General features: G+C 38.2%; 1 protein-coding gene across 1 annotated transcript in view; it reads right to left on the bottom strand.

Annotated features, from left to right (window-relative positions):
* Positions 1-3,199: 3,199 nt before the first annotated feature.
* The window catches only part of MACROD2 (mono-ADP ribosylhydrolase 2), a 1,923,023-nt gene continuing 1,904,803 nt past the window's right edge, over positions 3,200-21,419 (bottom strand). The window contains exons 17-19 of the mRNA XM_032859215.1: positions 13,360-13,437; positions 10,225-10,293; positions 3,200-4,937 (exon numbers count right to left, since the gene is read on the bottom strand). Of these exons, the coding sequence (XP_032715106.1) occupies positions 10,232-10,293; positions 13,360-13,437 (140 nt within the window). The 3' untranslated portion in view covers positions 3,200-4,937; positions 10,225-10,231. The remainder of the gene's footprint in view (positions 4,938-10,224; positions 10,294-13,359; positions 13,438-21,419) is intronic.

Raw genomic sequence — 21,419 nt, 5'->3', positions numbered from 1 at the left:
CTCTACCTTTGTTGGGTAAAGGGATGGACTTTCATTATTACCTTCTAGGACAGTAAAACTGAAAGCATCTCTTCTGAAGGAGATGGAGGGAATTTGATGGAATACATATTTCCATTTTCAAAAGAACACTGAGTTTTTCCCATAGTGATTTTGGTTGATCCATGGCCAAGCTCTTTAACAATTGTGTAATTCCATCGTAAGTCCCTCAACAACAGACTGAGGATCATGGATGTAGTGATCCCATAGCCAGCCCAGTGGCTGGCTCATAAAAGGTTCTCAGAAAGAATTCCAGTAATGGAGAGTGGGTTCTGAAGGATGAACCAATGTTCATGGAATCATGATCTTCATCTCAACAACTTCTACTTCAACAACTTCTTGCTCCTCAGAGGCTATTGCTAGGGTAATTAGCTATCTAGTAGCATTCTGAGGAAAAAAAATATACATTGGGACATGTGTCTGTACAAACTATGTTATAGTTTAATTTTTAAAGAGCTTTTATTTATGTATTTAAAGAGAAAGAGAGAGCATGTGAGTGGCAGAGAGAGAGAGAGAGAACCTCAAGTAGACTTGGGGCTGAGTGCAGAGACCCACATGGGCCTCGATCTCATGACCCTGAGATCATGACCAGAGCAGAAGCCAAGAGACCAATGCTCAACTGACTGAGCCACCCAGGCACCCCTAATTTTGAAAAACATGGCCACAACACTGACCAGTCTCAGTAAGGGACAACTATTGGTAAGTTCAAGTTGCCTTAAAGGGACAATTTTAAATACACAATTTGCCACCAATACATCGTATTAAAAGAACAGTTTGAGGGCACCTGTGTGGCTCAGTGGGTTAAAGCCTCTGCTTTCAGCTCAGGTCATGATCCCAGCGTCCTGGGATCGAGCCTCGAATCGGGCTCCTTGCTCAGCAGGGAGCCTACTTCTTCCTCTCTCTCTCTGCCTGCCTCTCTGCCTACTTGTGATCTCTGTCAAATAAATAAATAAAATCTTAAAAAAAAAAAAAAGAACAGTTTGAGTTATTAGTCATTTACCTGAGGAAACAAAAATTACAAGACACAAATAATTCCACCTTATCCTCTCAAACCAATTTTATTCATATTCTGTTCTAACAAATATAGTACGAAGGCAACAGTTGTTTAAGTTTCTTAGTGTATGGCACAGATGAAAAGAAACAAACAGATTTCGAAGCAGTCCAGCATTTAAATGCCGGTTTAACAAAAGAGGCACGTATTATTCTATTTAGCAGTTTATACCAGATATCAGAAGACATTTTTTTTCCCCTTGCAAGCAACAGACTACATTTATTTGCATTAAGTAAAAACATATCTTGATCAAGAAAATTACTTTTTTTTTTCTGATTTTCCTTTATATCACAAATGTCAGGGTAAGGCAAATCCTTAATGAATCATATGATAAAAACCCTATTCCCCAAGAAAATATATTGAACGTATTCTGCTAACTTTGTTATTTTTCAAAGCAAAGCTGACATGCACCACATACAGAGAAAAGTCATTTCAAATCAAGTGCATCAAGCAGAACTGTATTAATTCACAAAGAGGCTTTTCAGTATTTCATAGAAAGATTTACAATTAGCTGCGGTGGCAAATATGTGACCCACTATCACATACAGTATTTTGGATGCCTCCTTTGTAAACTTTTATGAAAGAAGACTTGTCCATCATCTGAATAGTTACTAACTGGAGGAAAAGCCCCTTTGTCTCTCTCACAACTACCTTTCTAATTAGGACTACAGGTTCCCCCTGCTATGGGCAAGTAGTGTTCCTATGAAACCTGTCCTTAAGCCGAAATAGGGTAAAGCAAAGAAACTATTACCATTCATTTATATGGAAATATTTTTTGAGTCTTCCCAGACTCTCTTCTGATACCATAGGGCACATCTTGCTAATGGATGCACAAAATAAAATGAGATAAAGCACAGATGTTCACAGATGCAGGTCAAAGCTATGGTGGCTTGATGCTGAGACGCTGAGTGCATTCCCAGGGAAGGAGCTCGGCGGGGCCGTTCTCCCTGCTTGCAGTTTTTATAAAAGCAAAAGCTCTCTTCGGGGATTTCTTTAGGTGAACGGTAGCAGGTACTAATGTAGGTCTTTCATAAAAGCAAAGTGGCATAATGCAATATCAAAAAGCAGGGACATCTGTATTATGTTGAGAGCCTACTTTGATCCTCTGTATGCAAACATGACTAATATTGGGTTATCTTTCTCCCCCTCTCCCTCACAGTCATGCCACATAGCCTGGCAGGGGTGTGGTTGGAAATTGACATCCAGGATTCATGTGCAGGACAAGCAATCTGCCTTTCAAATTTTCCACTGTATAGCCTGTTCAATGACAGTGCCAGGGAAAAAAGGGTTTCCTGTGTTGAGGTGTCCTCCATCTGGCCAACAGGTAGATTTTTAATCTCTTACTATTGAAATGCAAAGTGACTTCATTGTTTAAGGATAAAATCTCATAACCAAATAGCAACCAAAAGGCATAACAAGGCAAAAATGAAAACCCAATGTAATTATAAAGTTTAAACAAATTAAGGAGTGGGGCTAGGAGACTGATGCCTCATTTTCTTCATTTTGATCTCAAAGATTTCTTTCCTTTTCCTGAAGTTCTCATGCAGAGAACTCCCTACCCTATTCCTACCCTACCCGCATTTAAAATGAAGGAATAAAAATGGCTGTCGTGGATGATAAAGAGAACACCCTGAATGAAATAATTCCAGTCCTCACGGGTCCTAATGGGGACGTTGGTTTTTTTTCATCATTGTCCATTAAGTAGTCCCCACCCCGCTTGTCTCCGTCATGTTGTTTTCAGCTGTAACTCATTCCTGGGCATGAGTAGCACTAACATGTGGGAGTCCCTGGAAAATGTGCTCTTAGCACTCCTTGTCCAGTCCTTCACAGAGTGACGGCAACTTTCAATTAAGTTATAAGGATGACAAAAAATACAGAAACTCTCAGGATGTGTATGGCATCATTTCATGGATCACTTAAAATGGGACTTTCCCTTGTTTTTCTAGAAAGCCATGTTTCATGGCAATAGGAGACATATACATTTCTATACCGAACTGTAAAATGACAGCAGAAAGAGAAATGGCCATGTTCCAAAATCATGAGGTCCCTTAAAAATCATTGCTGTTAGGTTGATAAGCAGTTGTTTTCTTCCTTCCTTCCTTCCTTTCTTTCTTTTTTTTGAAATACAGGATGTTAGAACATACCACATATGCAGAAATCTAACTTGCTAATGATTCTAATATATCAAAGAAGCCATCCAGAGGGGCAACAAATTCCAAAAGGGCTGAAACAAAATTCATAGAAAGAGAAGAAGGTGGATTTTCCATAGAGGAAAGAGCAAAACTGAAGAAGTCCATGGAATATTTAGAAAACAGAACGCCCTTTGATTTTAGAAATACCCAATTTGATCTATTACTGTTCTCCCTCCACTAAAAAATATATTTATATATTTATATATATAAATAACTCACAGTTCTAAAGACCTTTTAAGGAAGGTGGATTTGACGAGATATGCAAGAAGCAATATCAGTTTCCTCAGAAAAAAATAGACTGTTCTTAGAACCTAGGGAAGCTGTGGGAAGCAGGCATCTTGCCTCGTGTGGGTCACTATTGATGTCATCTCTGGGATAGACATCTGTGACAACTTCTGACTTCCTCCTTGGCCGCTCATCCCCTGTGCCCATTGTACCACTGGAATCTTGGCTTAGTAATGCTGCTGCTCCCCTTCAAGGCCATAATCAAGGGATTTCTAGGAGTGGGGACAGGCTATCAAAGTAGTTTTGGATTTGGCATGAACAAAGCAGACTATTTAAAAGCAAGCCAGAACTGCAAGCAAGACCTCCAATTGCCTCTAACTTCAAATGAGAATCTATCTGTGGGCCCTCAAACCTTGGGTAAAGACAAGAGGCTCTTTTATGAAAAGTGTATATATAACAAGAGATTTCAAGTAGAACTTTTAATATTCATAGACATATGTTTGGATTCTAAATGCAGCAGCCCCCCTCTCTCAACTAAAACACCTCGAAGAGTGTCATCCCTTCCAAACTGTGTCCCAAAGAGTCACATCTCACTCGGTGGGCTCTATGCAGAAGCACACAGTAAAGACCTCATGAACCTGGGGAGATCTGCAAAGGTCAGGGTCAAAGAATGCACCTGCAGTCCTGGCTGGGAAGGGAAAGCCCCCGCTGGCTGTAGGGGGGCCGTGCCTTCAGGGTAACGCCTCTACATTCTGCCCTGGATGAAATCCTCCTTCCACGTTCTTCATTAACCACATGGAACAGAATTGTACCTTGGGAATCCCTGAATATAATGCCATTTTCAATTCATTGCCCTGACCTTTTTCCAAGTGATTTCTGAGCATTTTGCCCATTTTCTCTCCTGCCTCCTTTGTGGATTATACTGATCTTGGGCTTGAGGATTCCTGAAATTTAGCCTGCAGTGTACCAACAATCATCTTCTCTTTCTTTGAAGAAACCACTGCATCGACCAGCTTTGTGACATAATCAAGAAAGCAGACAGGGACCAGGATACACCTGTGAGTGTTAAACTGTGCCACTGTGACCCTGGGAAAAGTCGCTAAAGAGAAAAAAAAAGAAATTACAGGGATAGTGCCTGAAAGACACATTGACGTGGGGCCCTTTGCCAAGTTCAAGGAAACTTTTTTTTCTTTTTTTCTTTTTTTTTTTTTCTTTCTTTTTTTCTGCAGGTAAATAGAACATAATGCAGCTGGAGCAATTAGAGCAAAGGATTCCCTGTCCTTCCGTGGGACTTGCCCCCCCCAACACCCCTCTCCTCCACAGCTTGCACTCCTGTCTTCTTACACCCACCCCCCAAGGGCCAGGAGAGGCCTGCAATGCCTAGGACCACGGTTGACTTCCATTTCTTTGTTCCTTTGCTTCATCTTGTGCCCCTGGCAAAGACAAGGAGAAACCATTTGTTAGATGAAAGATCACAGATTTCGTAGATTTAACAAGGAATATCTTTTTAACACAGTCATTTAAATGTTTTGTACCCCTCAAACAAGCCTAGGAATATCTTCTCTGACTATCAAAGAACTTTGGATACTGGAGCTGTAATTGCTTGCACAGGGTATCTTTAAAGAGCACATAAATCACAGCTAATAAATGTATGCTACGTTGATGACTTGTTTCCACTGATGGGGTGATTAACTCAACTCTTCAAAGTATTCTTTGAAATACCTAATCTTGGATTGATGAGTCCTCCTTTCTAGGGTCCGTTCACACACACTGGTTTCCAGGGCTCGACACAGGAATAATGGTGACAATTTGCATAATGCTGACCTGCTGAAGTCATTGATGGCTGTCCCACCACTTTGAGGTTTTATTAAGTCTCTGCTGTGTTCCCCACTTGGGAGAAGACACTGTGTCTTAGATAGTCTTTATCTTTTTAGATTTTAGAAGATGTGGTATAATCCACATAGAAGGAAATACACAGATCTTAAGCCTACCTCAGTCTGTATAAACAAAGGCATTCATTTAACCCACACCACTATCAAGATATAAAACATTGCCATTACCTCAAAAGTTCACCTTCCAACTATTAGCTCCTGCTGGAACAAGCAACTGATCTGATTTCTATCACCATATAAATTACTACGTGTCTAAACGGAAGAACTGAAGCAGATGATCTCCGAGTTAATTTTCTCTCTGGTGTTCCTATGAATCTTTAAAGTACTCTTTGAGGTGTGTGTGTGTGTGTGTCTATTTAAAATAGACAAAAGTAGATGAGAAGAAAAAAAATCCTACGTACTCCCTCCATTGTTGATAACTTCTGCAGTTAATATTATGGAATATTTCTTTATGGTATTTTTCTGAATCTCTTATACATAGATATACAATTATAAATTTTAATTTTAAAAATGAAAATTGCAAACAAAAAGAAAACTACAAACAGTATAACATACCTAGGATATATTCCCTAAGTGCTAATATTTTTCAAATTTCCTTGAGATCTTTCACTTTTCAAAAATAAAAGACTATAGGTAAATTAAAGTATTTACAAATAAATTAATTTAATTTATCGATGGGTTAAAACTATTTCTCTTCCTTCCCAGAGATTACCAAACCCTGATAAGTGTGGATCATCTTGCATGTTTTTATATTTTTACACAAATATATATTCACAAATAACACGCATAATAGAAAGTATTTAGTATTACTTTGTGTATTATAAATAGCACATAAGTAGTAATTTTGTTTTACCCTGTTTTTAGCCACCCACTAATTACTATTATAAATTTATAATCAAAATATATTTTTATTTGCCTTTGTGTTTATCATTTTCCTTGGCTTACAGTTGTTTCCTGCACCTTACCACTTTCCTCTGGATTCAGTTTTCTTCTTACTATTGTGCATCCTTTAGTAGCTTTTAAAGAAAGGGTATGTGAAGAACAAACTTTTCTTTTTTTCCTGAAAAATGGCAGTTTTTATCTTCTTAAATGATAGTGAAACTTGACTATAGAACTCTATACTGACAATTGTTTTTATTCATGTTTGAACACTCAGAATTATTCCACTGTCTCCTGAACCAAATTCTAGATGTTGGGAAGCCTGCTGTCTATGCCATACTTATTTCTTTGTAGGTTAACTCTCCTTTTCCTTTAATTGTTTCCCTTTTTTTTTTTTTTTTTTTTTCTCATTCTCTCTAGTGTTCTGCAATGCTTGTGTTGGGTTTATTTTAAACATGTCTGTCTTGTGACTTATTATTCTTCTTTTAACTTAAAAACTCATGGACTTTTAAATAAATAATTTTTTTTTTTTTTTTAAAAGGGGCACCTGGGTGGCTCAGTGGGTTAAAGCCTCTGCCTTCGGCTCAGGTCATGATCCCAGGGTCCTGGGATCGAGCCCCGCATCGGGCTCTCTGCTCTGTGGAGAGCCTGCTTCCTCCTCTCTCTCTGCCTGCCTCTCTGCCTACTTGTGATCTCTCTCTGTCAAATAAAAAAATAAAATGTTAAAAAAAAAAAAACAACTCACGGACTTCTATCAATTTCTGATAAATTCTCAGAAATTATCTTTCAAATACTATCTACTATCTCCTTTTAGAATATGTACTGAAGACAAACACATTGATCATTCTCCTTCCTGCCCCCATGTCTCCTCATGTGTCATTCATATCACTACATGTTTATTGGCTTTTTTCAAATTGTTCTTAATTTTTCATAGTGTTACCCTTTTCTTACAGTTTTATATGTGCTTTTTATCTTTATTTTCTTTTAAATGTACTTATAAAATCTTCAGAATTTTCTACTCTCTCGTTTTCATAATGCTAATTACATCATGTCATTCCACCCATTGAGTTTCACTCATGGTAGATCACTTCATCGTGTGTTTTTGTAAGTCTTAAAATTGTGAATTCATCTTCAGAGAATTTTTTTCTTCCATGGGAATTCCAAGTGATAGGTTTACTTTTCCATTTGTTATCTAGAGCAGGAATGATACTGGTTTCTAATCAACTATTAAATATACAGTCTGCGTATTGCTGTCTGACTGTGGGTGGCATAAGTTTGCATTTCAAATTCATGGTACGTTTGTGTTTTCTAGCTATCATAGGAGCCTTCTTCCTTCCCCTCACCGCACTCTGGGCAGACAGAAGTCTCCCTGTTAACATCTTCAGCTGGGAATCCCAGACTTATCTATGTAAATGTATCAGTTTTCATATCTCCCCTTGAATGGCTCTAGGTCCCAGGTGGGCATTAGAATGCAAGGATCTAGCCATAGGGCTTATCTCTGTATCCATGACCAATCAGCAGCTCTTAGGGTTACTGCATGTTCAACTCACTACACTACTGCTTTGGCTTTCAAATTCTTCTTTATTTCTGACACCTTTGCTTTCATGTCAGTTGAGCTGTGTATTTAAACATTTCTTTATTATAATTTATCTCTCTTTCTAAACATTTATATTGGGAGATATTCTACAAAACCCCACCTTTCCAGTTACCTGTTGCTACATCACAAACCATCCTAAAACTTAGTGGCTGAAAACAAAATGGTTTATCATTTTTCATGTTCCTATAGGCTTAGAGTCAGCTGGGCAGTTTATCTGCTCCAGGTGGTAAGGTGGTATTCACTGGGACCAAAACACCCAAAATGGCCTCTCAGTTTCCAGAATCTCTCTCCATGGAGTCTTCCTCATTCTATAGTAGAGGTGAGCTTCTTACAGAATGGTTGGATTCCAAAAGCAAGCATTCTGAGAATGTAAAAATGGAAGTTACAGAGCCTCTTAAAGTGTACCTTGGTAACCGCCACAATTGGACTGCCATGTTTCTCTAGAACCATGTTTCTCTAAACTACCTTCACATGACGTCAGATACTTGTTAAGAAATTAATTTAACATTTGTAGAGTGTTCTGTTAACTCACTGAGTCATTCCCTTTTGTCATTTATGATTACCAATTTTTTACAATTATAAATTATATAACACTAAATTTTCTTGCTTTATATCTTGGAACTTTGTAATTCTAATTTGTTTTCACTGTATTTCTTTAATTTCCTTTAAGGTGTGATGCACAGAACTAAAGGTTCCTTCTTTTGAACTACCACATAACCTCTACAAATTCAGCTGTGTAAATATTTCTGTGGGAATCACTAAAGTTCCTTGGGTCATATTGTTCTCTGTGACAACTGGGTTTGTCACTACAACTCACTATTGTTTAGGGAGCAGTATGGTGTCAGCAAATAATTTTGTCCTGGGAGTGTTTGAATTTCCATTGATCATCCAAGTGACCCAGTCATTTCTCCTTCCTGGAATTGAGTTTCCTCAAACTAATCTTGAACTTTTAAGTTTTGACAACATATTCATTTGGGTAAAGGTATTCGTGTTTATGATCAAGGAAAATACTTTGACATTAACCATGGAAATATTTATCTGGGTACTTTATTTAGATATTGATCACACAGGAAAATCATAGTATCTGTTAGAAAAATTCTAGACAAGAAGTCTATAGTTTGTTGGCAACAAAGGGCAGAAGGTAAGGCAACACTGAGGAACTTGCATTTAAATTGTTCAGGTTTAGTCTCACTTCATTACTTTTTAATGGAAACTTCTCTACCATATCATTTCTGCAGCTTAGCAGGATAATTCTAAATACATGAACAAGGTTTAGAAAAAAAAAAAAAAAGAAATGTTTATAAGACCGTATTTGTGTGAGTTTTATTTCTTTTAGGAGTCCTATGTTATATGTGTGTTACACAAATGCTATTATATTTAAGTTTTAAATGATGTTCAAGACTATGATAGGAAGGACAGTTGTCTACTTTCATATATTTTCAAACTTTGTTCTGCTGTGATGCTGGAACTCAAGAGTCTGGTGCAACATGGCCTTCTGGGTGAGTACAGAGACCTACCACGAAGATGGAGGGAGTGCAAGAAGGTCCTGAGAGGCAATGGTGCTAGCACAATTGTGTTTTATACTGGATGACCCACCATTGATGTGGTGGGTCCCAGTTAGGATGTTTCCCAGTTAGTATTTTCAGCTAAGAATCAGAATAGTGAGCATGACTTCTCTAATGCTTCTCACCAGCCCTCAAGATATGGAAAGGGGTATAGACTATTCCTCATTTTAGATAAATTTCAGTCTCTGCTAAGAGATTTAGAATGTTGGTTTGGAAAAACGTGATCTGACCCCAGCCTATGATTTTCTTGGGGAGTTCCCTAAGGCTCATTTAACTCAACAAACCCTGTTCAGACACACAGGTCCATAGGTCATGGTGTGACAGCATAGGACACAAGTCAGGCTTCTTTCTGCCTCAACACACCAAGTGCCTTTCCACATTCTCTAGGGTAGAGATTTAAAAACAGATGTACTAAACAACACAGCAGGTAGCTTCTAGAAAAGCAATGCTTCAGAATCAGCTTGTGGTTGCTGAAATAATTTCATCCCTCCAGGAGTCCAGGAGGTTAGATGGATGGAAACATTTTTCTCCTGTTGTCAAAACTCAGAAAACCAGGGAAATGCACATCTGAATATGCTGTGGCTTATCTTTTCCCCTCAAAGGATTGTAGGTTTCTTGGGGTTATCTTGGCTCCTTCCACTGTGTCATTTGGTATAAGGATTTCTAAAGTTTAGCTTGAGCCACACTGTGGGACTTGGCAGAACCGAGGGAAATCCAATATGCCATTTACAAACACTTCCCATGGCTGGTTTAATCAATTGAAAATCCCACTACAGGGGCAACTTACCTATTAGTTAATCTTCTTGCTGACTCTCTGTTGGGTCATTTACACTGTCAACCTGACTATTCATTTCAACTGTAACCAGAAAGGAAAACAAAAAAAAAAAAAGGTAAGTCTTTATTAAACCCAAATCTCTTGAACACATTAAAATGGTGTGTGAGTTGTAATATTACTGATCTCCTATCTTATACTTCTTTTCCGTTCATTTTCATTCATTCAAGATTTGGGGAATAAGTCTTGTAGATTTTTAGTGGCAGGGGCTAGGGAGGGCAGGATTACTTCTTAATGAACTGTAGAAGTTGAGTTGTTGTTTTATACCAGATTTTTGGGTGGGCATTTTGGGTGTATTGATTACCATCCTGAAGTAAATCCAAAGGCCTTAGTAGATGTCTAAGAAAATAACAAGAAAACAAAGCAAAACAGATTGTTGCCATGTAGAGAGTTAAGCAGCTCTCTCTGAAATGGCAACATTGATAGGCCTGTTTGGTTTGCTAGGTTTTCAAATCTGAATTTCAAAACAGATTCTCTAAATTTGCCAATGGACTCAGCAGCAGTGGATGCCCTGTGATAGAAAAACAAAACATCTAACTGGATCACACCATGATGATAAAACGTGTGCTTTTACTTTAACTGTGTGTATTGGTCTATGTGAGCTTTTGCATAAAAATAGAATGCATAATTAATGTCCTTGTCCAGAAGTATTCCAGAGCAGGCATAGCAGTCACTCTGGAAATTTTCAAGGGTCAGTAGGTTCAATTAGATGGATATTTTAAAAGCATCAAAGTGCATATTATAAAGGGAGAGACAATATACAAATGGAACAATGGTCAGACCATATATAACAATATAACTTACGAAAAACCTTTGTGGCTACCAGCCTGGGCAACCTGACCACATCCTCTGTAGCAATCAGCTTAGGACGGTCAGGACTTGGACAATGTCTGCTGGCTTCACTAGAGTTTGCCCTGTGATTCCAACGTGGGACCAAACAGGGAAAGCCGGGTATGTTCCCAAACCGGTCTCCCACTTCTAGTGTGCTCAAATCCAGCTTTCCTATGCCAGCAACCTTGAGTCAGAGGGTGCTTGAAGCAATGTCTTAACTTTAAAGGTTTCCCACTTTTCTGCCTGCATTTGAGCCCACCAACACAAGGGATAATGGCCGCCACCCTGGCTATCATAACTGAATAAGTAACCTCTGTTCTTGTTCGGGTAGTCTTCATTTATGTGCACAGAATCAGCAATCCAAGCTCTTTTTCTCAAACAGGTAAATTTGATTAAAGGAAAATAGTGGCAGATGCTGGTTTTCATACTCCAAAGAGGCTTGAAAGAGGGGGTGACATTGAAGGGCATACCATCCAACTCTTTCTCAGGGAGAAGGTTTTAAAAGCAGGTCTCCATTCCACCTGCAAACTATCCTGGGTTTCTAATGATGTATGAGCTTTTTCTAAACCCCAGGTGTAAACTGGCCAGATGCAACAATGCTACCTGTATAAGGAGAATAATGCATGTGCTTTCCAGCCTGGTCTACGAAATTACTGTAAGGTCACCCATCTCAGTGAGGGAACCTGCAGAATCAAATATAGGAGAGCATCCTTTCTCTGTTCTTCCAACCCAAGGGTCACTTATTCCAAAACCTATTAATAAATAGCATCCCATGATGAAATAAGTTTGGGAAAAGCAATGGTAAACCACGTTGATAAATTTCTTCACAGCTGAGCTTTCTGAGAGCCTGTAAGATACATGGAGAATCTCAAAAAGAGGACTAAATCTTAGTGTTTTTCATGTTTCTTTCCCTTTTATTCAATGAGCATCCTATGGGCCTGCCATTCTTCAGAACATGTTTTGCAGAGAACTAGTTAAGAACCAGGTCACAATAATGTCACAACCAGGCTGCGGCAGGTTTCGTTCAGCTGAGCATGACTAACATGTGGTAGCCTTTAATGGATCTGAGGTTGAAAAACATTATTCTTCTAGGTAATGCAACCCATGAGTTAAAAAAAAAAATCTGTTTGTATGGAAGGGCTTATGATTAAGGGAGGAAATTCAGGTGATGAAAAGCTTATAGCAGAGTGGAATACCTAGTACAGAAAACTCTATTTAAAACCACCAAGTAGGGGCGCCTGGGTGGCTCAGTGGGTTAAGCCTCTGCCTTTGGCTCAGGTCATGATCTCAGGGTCCTGGGATAGAGCCCCGCATCAGGCTCTCTGCTCAGCGGGGAGCCTGCTTCCTCCTCTCTCTCTCTGCCTACTTGTGATATCTGTCAAGTAAATAAATAAAATCTTAAAAAAAAAAAAACAACCCACCAAGTAAATTCACCAAGTAGATGTTACCAGTTGAATTTTTCCTAAGGTCATTATTAATTCAAAGCAATTCGCTTTTTTTTCTTTGGCTAAAATGAACCAAACAGCAAGGTATATATGAGCAGTTGATAACCAACCAGTTTTGGTTCTCTTGAGCTTTGGGGGTCAGTGGAATCAAATATTTATTAAATCATATATTCACAAATAATTGTTTTTTTTTAAACCAAGTAATATTTCAAAGCATTCCCAGAATCATTATACGGGGTGGGGGCAGTATATTAATATTTCTCAGGCTCAGAGTATTCAGATACCTTCAAAATGAGATGTGAATAAAGACAGATTTTTACAAACTGACTTCGGAGGTGATTTTAAAGATCCACTGTGTTTTTGGCCAAGCCATCTGAAGTGATATAGTGAGGTAAAATGATGAAGGTCCAAGATGACCTTAGCCCAAACTCAAGTCAGGGCTCTCCTGAGTGTTTCCCGGAGTCCCTATAGAGCAGGGATAACTTCGGGCAAGTGCTTTTTGTGGAAGTAAGAGATACTCCCATCAAGTTCACCAGCTGGATTTCGGTCTAGTTTACCCTTGGTATTACCCACTATGGCCTCCGTATTATGAGGTGTGATTAACAACTGAGGCACATAGTGTTATAAAACCGCATCAGTTTTTTTAAAGGCTGCCAATTTTATTAGTTCCTAGGAGAACATGGTTTTTGAACTTTACCTTGTTCTAACTGAGTATGTTGCTTCATAGAACAGATAGCTCCTTTAATCCTAGATTACACACAGAAAATGTATCAGATTTGTAGTTTGCATGAGCTCAAATAGCTCAGAACTTTACCATCGGGACTTGGAGAGTTTTCTGTGTAGCCAGACCCTTCGCTTTGCACAGGAACTCTAGGTGTGTCCTCGCCTTGAGCTGAAAGAAAGAAGATAGTCCTTGATTAATAGAGAATTAGAACAGCCTGACTGCCAATTGTTCTGTCACCCTCCATTGCCCTCTTAAATTTAAAAATACTCCTGGGATTCAACTTCTTTTGCAGAAAAGGTTAAGGGAGGAAACAGTGGGTTGAGTTGCCTGAATTCTTTAGCGCTGTCATCTAAATTCTCTTTAATTTGTGAGATAATCTCATACATACATACACAATTTCTCAAATTAAAAATCTGGTAGCATGAAAGCAGGGAAACTTGGTTTAATCAGAACAGCCTACAATTTAAATTTAGGGAAATGTGTGTGTGTGTGTGTGTGTGTGTGCGTGTGTGTGTGTGTGTGTGTGTGTGTATAAGTTTATGTAGCTTAACCTTTGAAGAGAAAAGGGAGAAAAGAAAACCTGTTTTGCCTTAGGCATGCCTAAAAGCTGAAAGATTTATCTTCCTGGCAGTGAGGTTTTTTTTGTTCAAACACAAAATGAACGGCTTAGATGCCTTCCTAGGAGACATTCTCAGATGCTGCCATTTTTAATTGCTGAGAATCACGTCTTTATTAATTTCTGTTGTGATTTATCTCTATTTTGCACAGTGTGTCATCCATTTGCTGTGGCTGAAGCTATAGAATATGCTTAAAGGTAGTAGTAAGTGGGTTGTTTTCTCTTATTGTGAGAAATTTTCCAGATAGCCTAAAGGACGACAATATCTTCCATCTTAGCTAAATACCTATTACGTTTTCACAACTTGAAGGCCAGGGGCATTTAGAAATAGAGAGACAGGTAAAGGTCTGGCAATTTATAATTTCAAAATTGATGTTATTTCTATACTTTTTTAAAGCATAAGGTTGGGTGCATTTTCATTACGTGAGTATGTATTGAGCTCAGAGTATGTTAAACTTGGTGTGCCTGTTGGTGAGTAAGAAGCAGGGATGGTAAAGGTCCAGTTTATAATCTCTTCAAAGGAAGGGATCCTCAAAGATAGATCTTGCCCTCTGATAATGATGTACTGAAGCTGACAGTCATGAAGTATGACTCAAAGATGACCAATCTCTGAACCCTGATGGATGGATGGTAGGAAGGTCAGTACTTGAAGACATATAAAACAGAGTGGAGGGAAGTGAAGAAAGCCATTTTAGATTTGAATCCTGAAGGGCAGGGCCATATAAGTGGAGATGCCAAACAAGCTTTTGCATCCAATCCTGAGGAAGCGAACTGTGAATAGGCATGTGGGTATTTGCGAAATGTCAATGTAGAAGTAACATTGATGAAATGAAGGTAGATGAGAGAAATCAGGAAAAGGATAACAGAAGAAAAGAAATGACCAATAGATCCCAAGCCTTCAAGTGAAAGTAACTGTGCCCATAAGTTGTTTTCTTTAGTTACTGAGGATGAGGTTGGGAAAGGGAAAGAAAACTTGAACCTCCCAACTGTACTTAAAACCATATCATATTCTTTCTCACTCCACTAATCCTAAAAAGTGGACCATTTTCAATTTCTCATCAACACATTCCTCTAGGCACAATTACAGAAGAAATCATTGATGGATTTCTTTAAGGCTCGGAGCAGGAAATCTTGGTTGATTATGCTTCAAAACAGAATTGGAGAGAAATGGAAATATTTGATTTCATATAAACATAATAAATTTTTGGATGGAAAAAATACCATAAGAAATGTTTAGAAGAAAAATACTATAAATTGAAGGAAAATTCTTATACCTTTTATTATAGAGAAAGGGTTAATATCTTTAAAGTACTTCCAAAAATACAGATTAAGAAGATAAAAAACTGGGTAGAAAGTTGAGCAAGAAATTTAATTGACAGTTAATAAAAAAAAAAAAAGTGGCCTGTAATCACATGAAAGATGACTCACTTTGCTCATAATGAAAGAAATGCAAATTGAAATTATACTGAGAAAGGGATTTCAGCCTAAGGTGAATTATCATGATGTAGAATAACCCTCCTACCAATAACAGTTAGGAACACTGGTGAGGTTATTTAAGAAACTATTTTCACTCAGTAAAGAGCCATCAATACACACAAGCTCGAGGAGGTATAACATGGTGAGTCTGACATTCCACATGTGCCAACAAGTTGAACAGAGCCTCCAGATGTCTTATGAGGCCTGAGTGGTGGGGTGGGGCAAAACTTGGAGATCAGGGCTAGCCAAGGAAGAGGTGCTTAGAAAAGTACTCAAGTCTTCTGTGGGGCACCTGAAGGGTTATATTCTGGGGGCAAGGATGAACCTGATATAGACCAGCTCTTAAAAAAACTGAAGTCCAACTTTTAATCAATTCAATTCCTGATTATATAGTAGTGCTCTGCTCACTCTTACTGGTCTGTCAGAAGCAAAAATAAATCCTTTCCAAAATGAGAGAAAACCACCCAGAGCCTCAAGCTGTCTCTATAATTATTCACACACAGTGTCCAGCATTCAATAAAAAAATTACCTGGCATTCCAGAAGAACAAGAACAAATCACTGAAATCCAAGAGAATGAGACAACATGTAGAGATAAGTTAGAGATCTGGATATCATAGAGACAATTTAAAAACTGTGATTAATATATTTAAGAATTAGATGCCAATTTGGAGAATATCCATGGTAAAGGAGTTTATCAGATAACTAGGCACTATTTAAAAAGTCAGATGTAAATTCCAGAACTGGAAAATATACTATAATTGAAGTGATTCATTTAGTAGGTACATTTGGCAGCCATTAGACACAGAAGGGATTAGTAAACTGAAAGCTAGATTAGAAGAAACTATAAAATACAGATAAAAAATATAGAAAAGAGTTAGTAGACATATGAGATAGGGTCTATCCAGTGTATAATGTGGCAAAAGCAATATTTAAGATATAATGACTGATTTCCCCAAATTAATGGGATATCAAACCACTGTTTTAAAAGTGCTCTGATCTCCAAGCAGAATTTATGCAAAGCAAGTATCATACAGGCCAGTTGTTCAAAGACTGCTAAAAGCCAAGGTTAAAAAATAATATAAAATTATCTAGCATACATCAAAATAGCAATGACAGGACTTCCAGATGCCTTCTCAGCAAAAATAATGGAAGGCAAAAACAATGCAATGGCATCTTCAAAGTGCTAAATGAAAGATCATCAGTGCAAAATTTCATACCAAACAAAAGTGTCTTTCAAATTTGAATTTGAAATAAAATTTCAGGGAAAAAGAATCATAATTTGTTCAGGGCCAGTAACAGTAGACCTCCACTGCCTACACTGAAGGAATAGTTTTCACCATACTCAAAAATGAATTTCAGGTAGATTTTAGAACTAAGTGTGAAAGGTAACTTGGAAAAAGACCTTCACATCATTAGGCAAAAATTTCTTACACAGGAAAAACAAAACAATAACCCTCACGGAAAAGACTGGTATGACAATCTGGATAATACTAAAATTAACATTAATTTATGGAAACACACCATTAAGAAAGTAAAAATAAAACAGTGGAAGAAGGTATTTGTAATATATATTACTGATTCCTGTACTGAATAAAAAGAAATAAATAGACAAAATAACAGGAGAGAGAGGGACCCCAATAGAAAATGGGCAAGACACAAACACATATGTCATAAGAGGATAGTCTGTTAGCCACTTAATTTTTTGAATGACTTTTGCCAAATCTCAGTATTTAGAAGCCTTGGCTTTGGGACGCCTGGGTAGCTCAGTTGGTTAAGCAACTGCCTTCGTCTCAGGTCATGCTCTCAGGGTCCTGGGATCGAGCCCCGCATCAGGCTCCCTGCTTGGCGGGGAGTCTGCTTCTCCCTCTGCCTCTGCTCCTCTCTCTGCCCATGCTCTATCTCCCTCTCTCAAATAAATAAAATCTTAAAAAAAAAAAAAAAAAAAAGAAGCCTTGGCTTTTTCACTACTAAAATGACTACAGTATGTTCTAACTCCTTGTCTAACTTATAATATGTTCTAATTCCTTGTTTAACTCTCTGAGACACCATCAGAACTAATTAACACATAACAGTATTGTTATTATTTTTTAAGATTTTATTTATTTGACAGAGAAAGACAGAGAGAGAGGGAACACAAGCAGGGGGAGAGGAAGAGGGAGAGGCAGGCTTCCTGCTGAACAGGGAGCCCTATGCGGGGCTGGATCCAAGGACCTGGGATCATGACCTGAGCCAAAGGCAGATGCTTAATGATGAGCCACCCAAGCACCTCATTATTATTATTATTATTATTTTTATAAGAAATGATTACTCTGAAAGGGAAATTAATTGACACTATACATTGCTTCCCTGACTCTCCCTTCAGGGTTGTTGTTTGTAGTGGGATTTAAAGGTACCTATGGCCGACTCTTCCGTGAAATATCTTTCAAGGTCATTACTATCAATGATAATAACCCTTTGCTGTTATTACGGAGAAACCCCTGTGGCATCATGGATAACTTTTTATGTAATAGGCAGGATGCTAGTCAATTAAACAATGCTCAATGGAAATGAAGACACAGAACACTTTTAAGAACTGGGTGAGAGACAGAGGAAGAAGTTGAAGAAAGCAAAACCCAAAAGGCAGATCAAAAAATAGTGAACATAAGTTTTGTCTTTCCAACCTTATTATTTTGTAATACAAAACATTCATATGAGAAATCTCAGGTTATGTTGGCACAGATTAGCATGAGATCCATGACACAGAGAGATAAAAACAGAAATCAAAGTTGTAGCTCTATATATTGAGGCATTCCAGGAGCAGAGAGAGGCATCATCTGTCAGATCTGTTTCCAAAGTCTCTAAAGGGTATGTTTGATAGACATTATTAATTTATTTAATATCATGAGTATGCAGGATATGTGCATGTGGTATGAATATATGACTGTGTTGCAGTGAGTGGGGTGTGCATGTGTGTGTGTGTGAGATATGTATTTGGGAAGAGGGAGAGGAATGACAGACATTTGTTACTCTGACGTGTGTGATGTGGAACTGGTATTATCCTATCAGCTTTTACCCTCCTGGGCAATGCAACTGAGTGCCCCAGAGAAATGAGTCCATTTCATATAGACAACAGAATCTGATCAAAGCAAAAATTGCCTCTACAGCTTGTTTACTCCAGTTTGCCTGTCCCTCCCCCCACTTTGATTGCTAAGGCTTAGAACACAAACAAGAGGTACATTTCAGGGCTCCTAGCAGGAGATGAAAGATGCTAAAATAGAAAGTGTCTGGGACATTCAGTACCTTTTTCATTTTCAATTACCAACAGCAACTGTCCTCCTCAAAGCCTTGATTATGGTAACCTTTTGTAGGTCAGTTGTATTACATAAAAAGTAATAAATTAAGCAGGACTTACCATAAAGAAAAGATACTCAGATGCTCATAGAATGCAGTTAACCAGATTTTTAATACATAAACATAAAAAGAGATGTTGGAGGGTCCTTCAATTTTTCTTTTGAAATTTGTGTTAACAATAAACTGCATGCAACAAATAGAATGACTCTAAGAAATAATTATTTCTTAGAGTATATAGTTTCATAGGTGTCATGATAGTCATAGAGAGAGCTGGGCCTGTCTGGATTTAAAGTGATAGGTATTGACCCAAATTAAGGTGGTGTTCTTGAACTATCTTGACAACTTTTGCCTTATCTGTCTTCCAACCTCACAATTAATGTGGTGGATTAGATAATTATTCAGAAATGTTCACTTCCTATCTTCTACCACCATGGAAGTCTATGTCACTGTCCCTTGACATTGGACTTGGCCATGGAATTTGTTTTGGCCATTTGGATATTAGGAGAAGTGAGTCAAACAGCGCTTGAAATACATTTGTATGGTTGGGGTTTGCCTTCTCATGCTCCTGCCTTTTACCCTAAGTTCAACATGCTTTAGGGAGCAGTTGATCCAAGGAGAGTATGACCTGAGTTTAACTCACTGCCTGACTTCCTCCCTAACCCACACTAAATGTAGTTGATTCTTATATCCATGAACAGAAGATAGATGATTATTGTTCTAAGCCCATGAGATTGAAGATGGCTTTCTATGCATTATTGTGGTGATAGTTGCCATTCTTAATACATTTTAATTGATTCATTCCTGACATTGCTTCTTAATTTTGTCCCATAGCAATCATAGCTATAAAGTTATGAGCTTGATTTATGCCGTTTTTCTTGAACACATACTAATACTTTAATTTATTAATGTTAATTAAATTAATTAGTTAAAGACATGTTTTTGGGGGATTTCTGAATTGATTTTTCTGGAACATGGCCTGCCCATTAGATCATTTGTTCAGTTTTCCCTTAATTTTAGGGAGTTTTCTCTTCTATATCTTGACTTCTAAATTTCAGGGACACCAACTGTTCCCACATAGAGCAATTTATTCCCTCTCTCTTCTATATATATCATTTTTTCTCGAATTGTTTTAGAGTTTCTGTGTTCTTTTTCACTGTGATCATCTCAAGCCTTTTTTCTTTGTCAGTAACTTGGTCTTTGCTGTTCTTAATTGATTTATTTTGCTAACGGTTGAAAAATGTGTTTCCTTCATGCTTACATTTGAGATCATTATGCCATTTTTATCACCTTCAAGATCTTTAATGTTCTTTTGAAATTCTTTTATAGCTATTATAGGGACTTTTTCTCTTTGTCTGGAGTTGTGTTTTCTTCCACAGTAGCTTCTTCATCTGTGTTTTGCTGGCTTGCATGCTTACTGGCTTCTTTCCTTCCTTTCTCCTCTCTGTCATGGCTTCTAGTGCTTGCAGGGCCAGATGTGTGACATATTCATTAGCATGCTGCTTCTTTAGCAAAGTATCTGCGGCCCGTTGGTCCTTCAGGAGCTACACAGGAGAGTGTTTTCTTTTGAGGACTTTCTTTAAGAGGGGTAAAGTAGCCAGAACTATGCACATTATTTGTTCCGGATTTCTCAAGTGAGAGTAAGTGAGAGTGAGAGAGAGAGAGAGAGAGACAGACCATCCTGGAGCTTCTCTATTCTCTTTTGCTGTTTCTATTTGTTTGTTTTTTGTTTGTTTGTTTGTTTTTGTTGTTGTTGTTGTTTTTGTCTTGGCCTCCCAGACTGGGGAATAAACTCCACAAGAACGCTACACAGACTCCTGGGGTAGGGAGGGCAAGTCCTTCCTCATGGAGGTTTCACTGGGGGCTCTCAAACTCCTCTTCCCTTGCTTCTTGCACACTCAGAAGATTTTACTTTTTTTTTTTTTTTTTTAAGATTTCATCTATTTACTTGAGAGAGAAAAAGAGAGAGAGAGCACTGACAAGGGGGGGGAGGGGCAGAAGGAGAAAGAGAAGTAGATTCCTCCCTGATTGTGGGGGAAGGAGGGTCTATGTGGGGCTGGATTCCAGGACCCTGAGATCACTCCCAGAGTCTAAGTCAGATGCTTAACCAACTGAGCCACCCAGGTGCCCCAGAGATCTCGCCTTACTGATTTTCTCTTTTGTCTTCTATTTGGTGAAATTCCTGGTTTTTACTATAGGTAATTAGTTCTAGGCATTTGTTACTGGTCTGCTTTTCTTCTCCCATTTTATTCCCAGCAGGAGATAATTGAAATGGAGAATTACAGAGGTTTTCCTGTCTCTTCAGGGAAGGGTGAAATAAAAGGTGTTCAAGGCTGACTATATACTTTTGTGGAAGTTTCCTTTGGGCTGTTCCTTTCCCAGTTGGGGATGTAAATGGTAACTAGTAAGATCCTATGTGGGGTTATTTCTAAGCCTGGTAGATTTGGGGGATAGGCTGGAGCAACACCAGACTCATGCTTTCAGCATTTCGGAAAATGTACCTTTTCTTTTGTTGACTACCAGCCCACTCTTTTGTCTGATTACTGATTTTGTTGGTGTTCTTCCTTTGCTTATTGTATTTCTCTCCTTTCATATTGTTATTTGGGGGAGAGTGAGGTTAGAGATCTGACTTCACACCACCATTTTAAACCCAAGGCCAGGTGCACAGACTGCTTTGACTTGTGTGACTGAGTATTCCCTACAAGTCTCACACTTAACCCTTGTCGGCAT

This window comes from Lontra canadensis, unplaced genomic scaffold, assembly GCF_010015895.1.
Source record: "Lontra canadensis isolate GAN:19392208 unplaced genomic scaffold, GSC_riverotter_1.0 scaffold16, whole genome shotgun sequence".
Lineage (NCBI taxonomy): Eukaryota > Metazoa > Chordata > Mammalia > Carnivora > Mustelidae > Lontra > Lontra canadensis.
The sequence above is the reverse complement of the archived record's forward strand: the minus strand, read 5'-3'. Positions and strand labels throughout refer to the sequence as shown.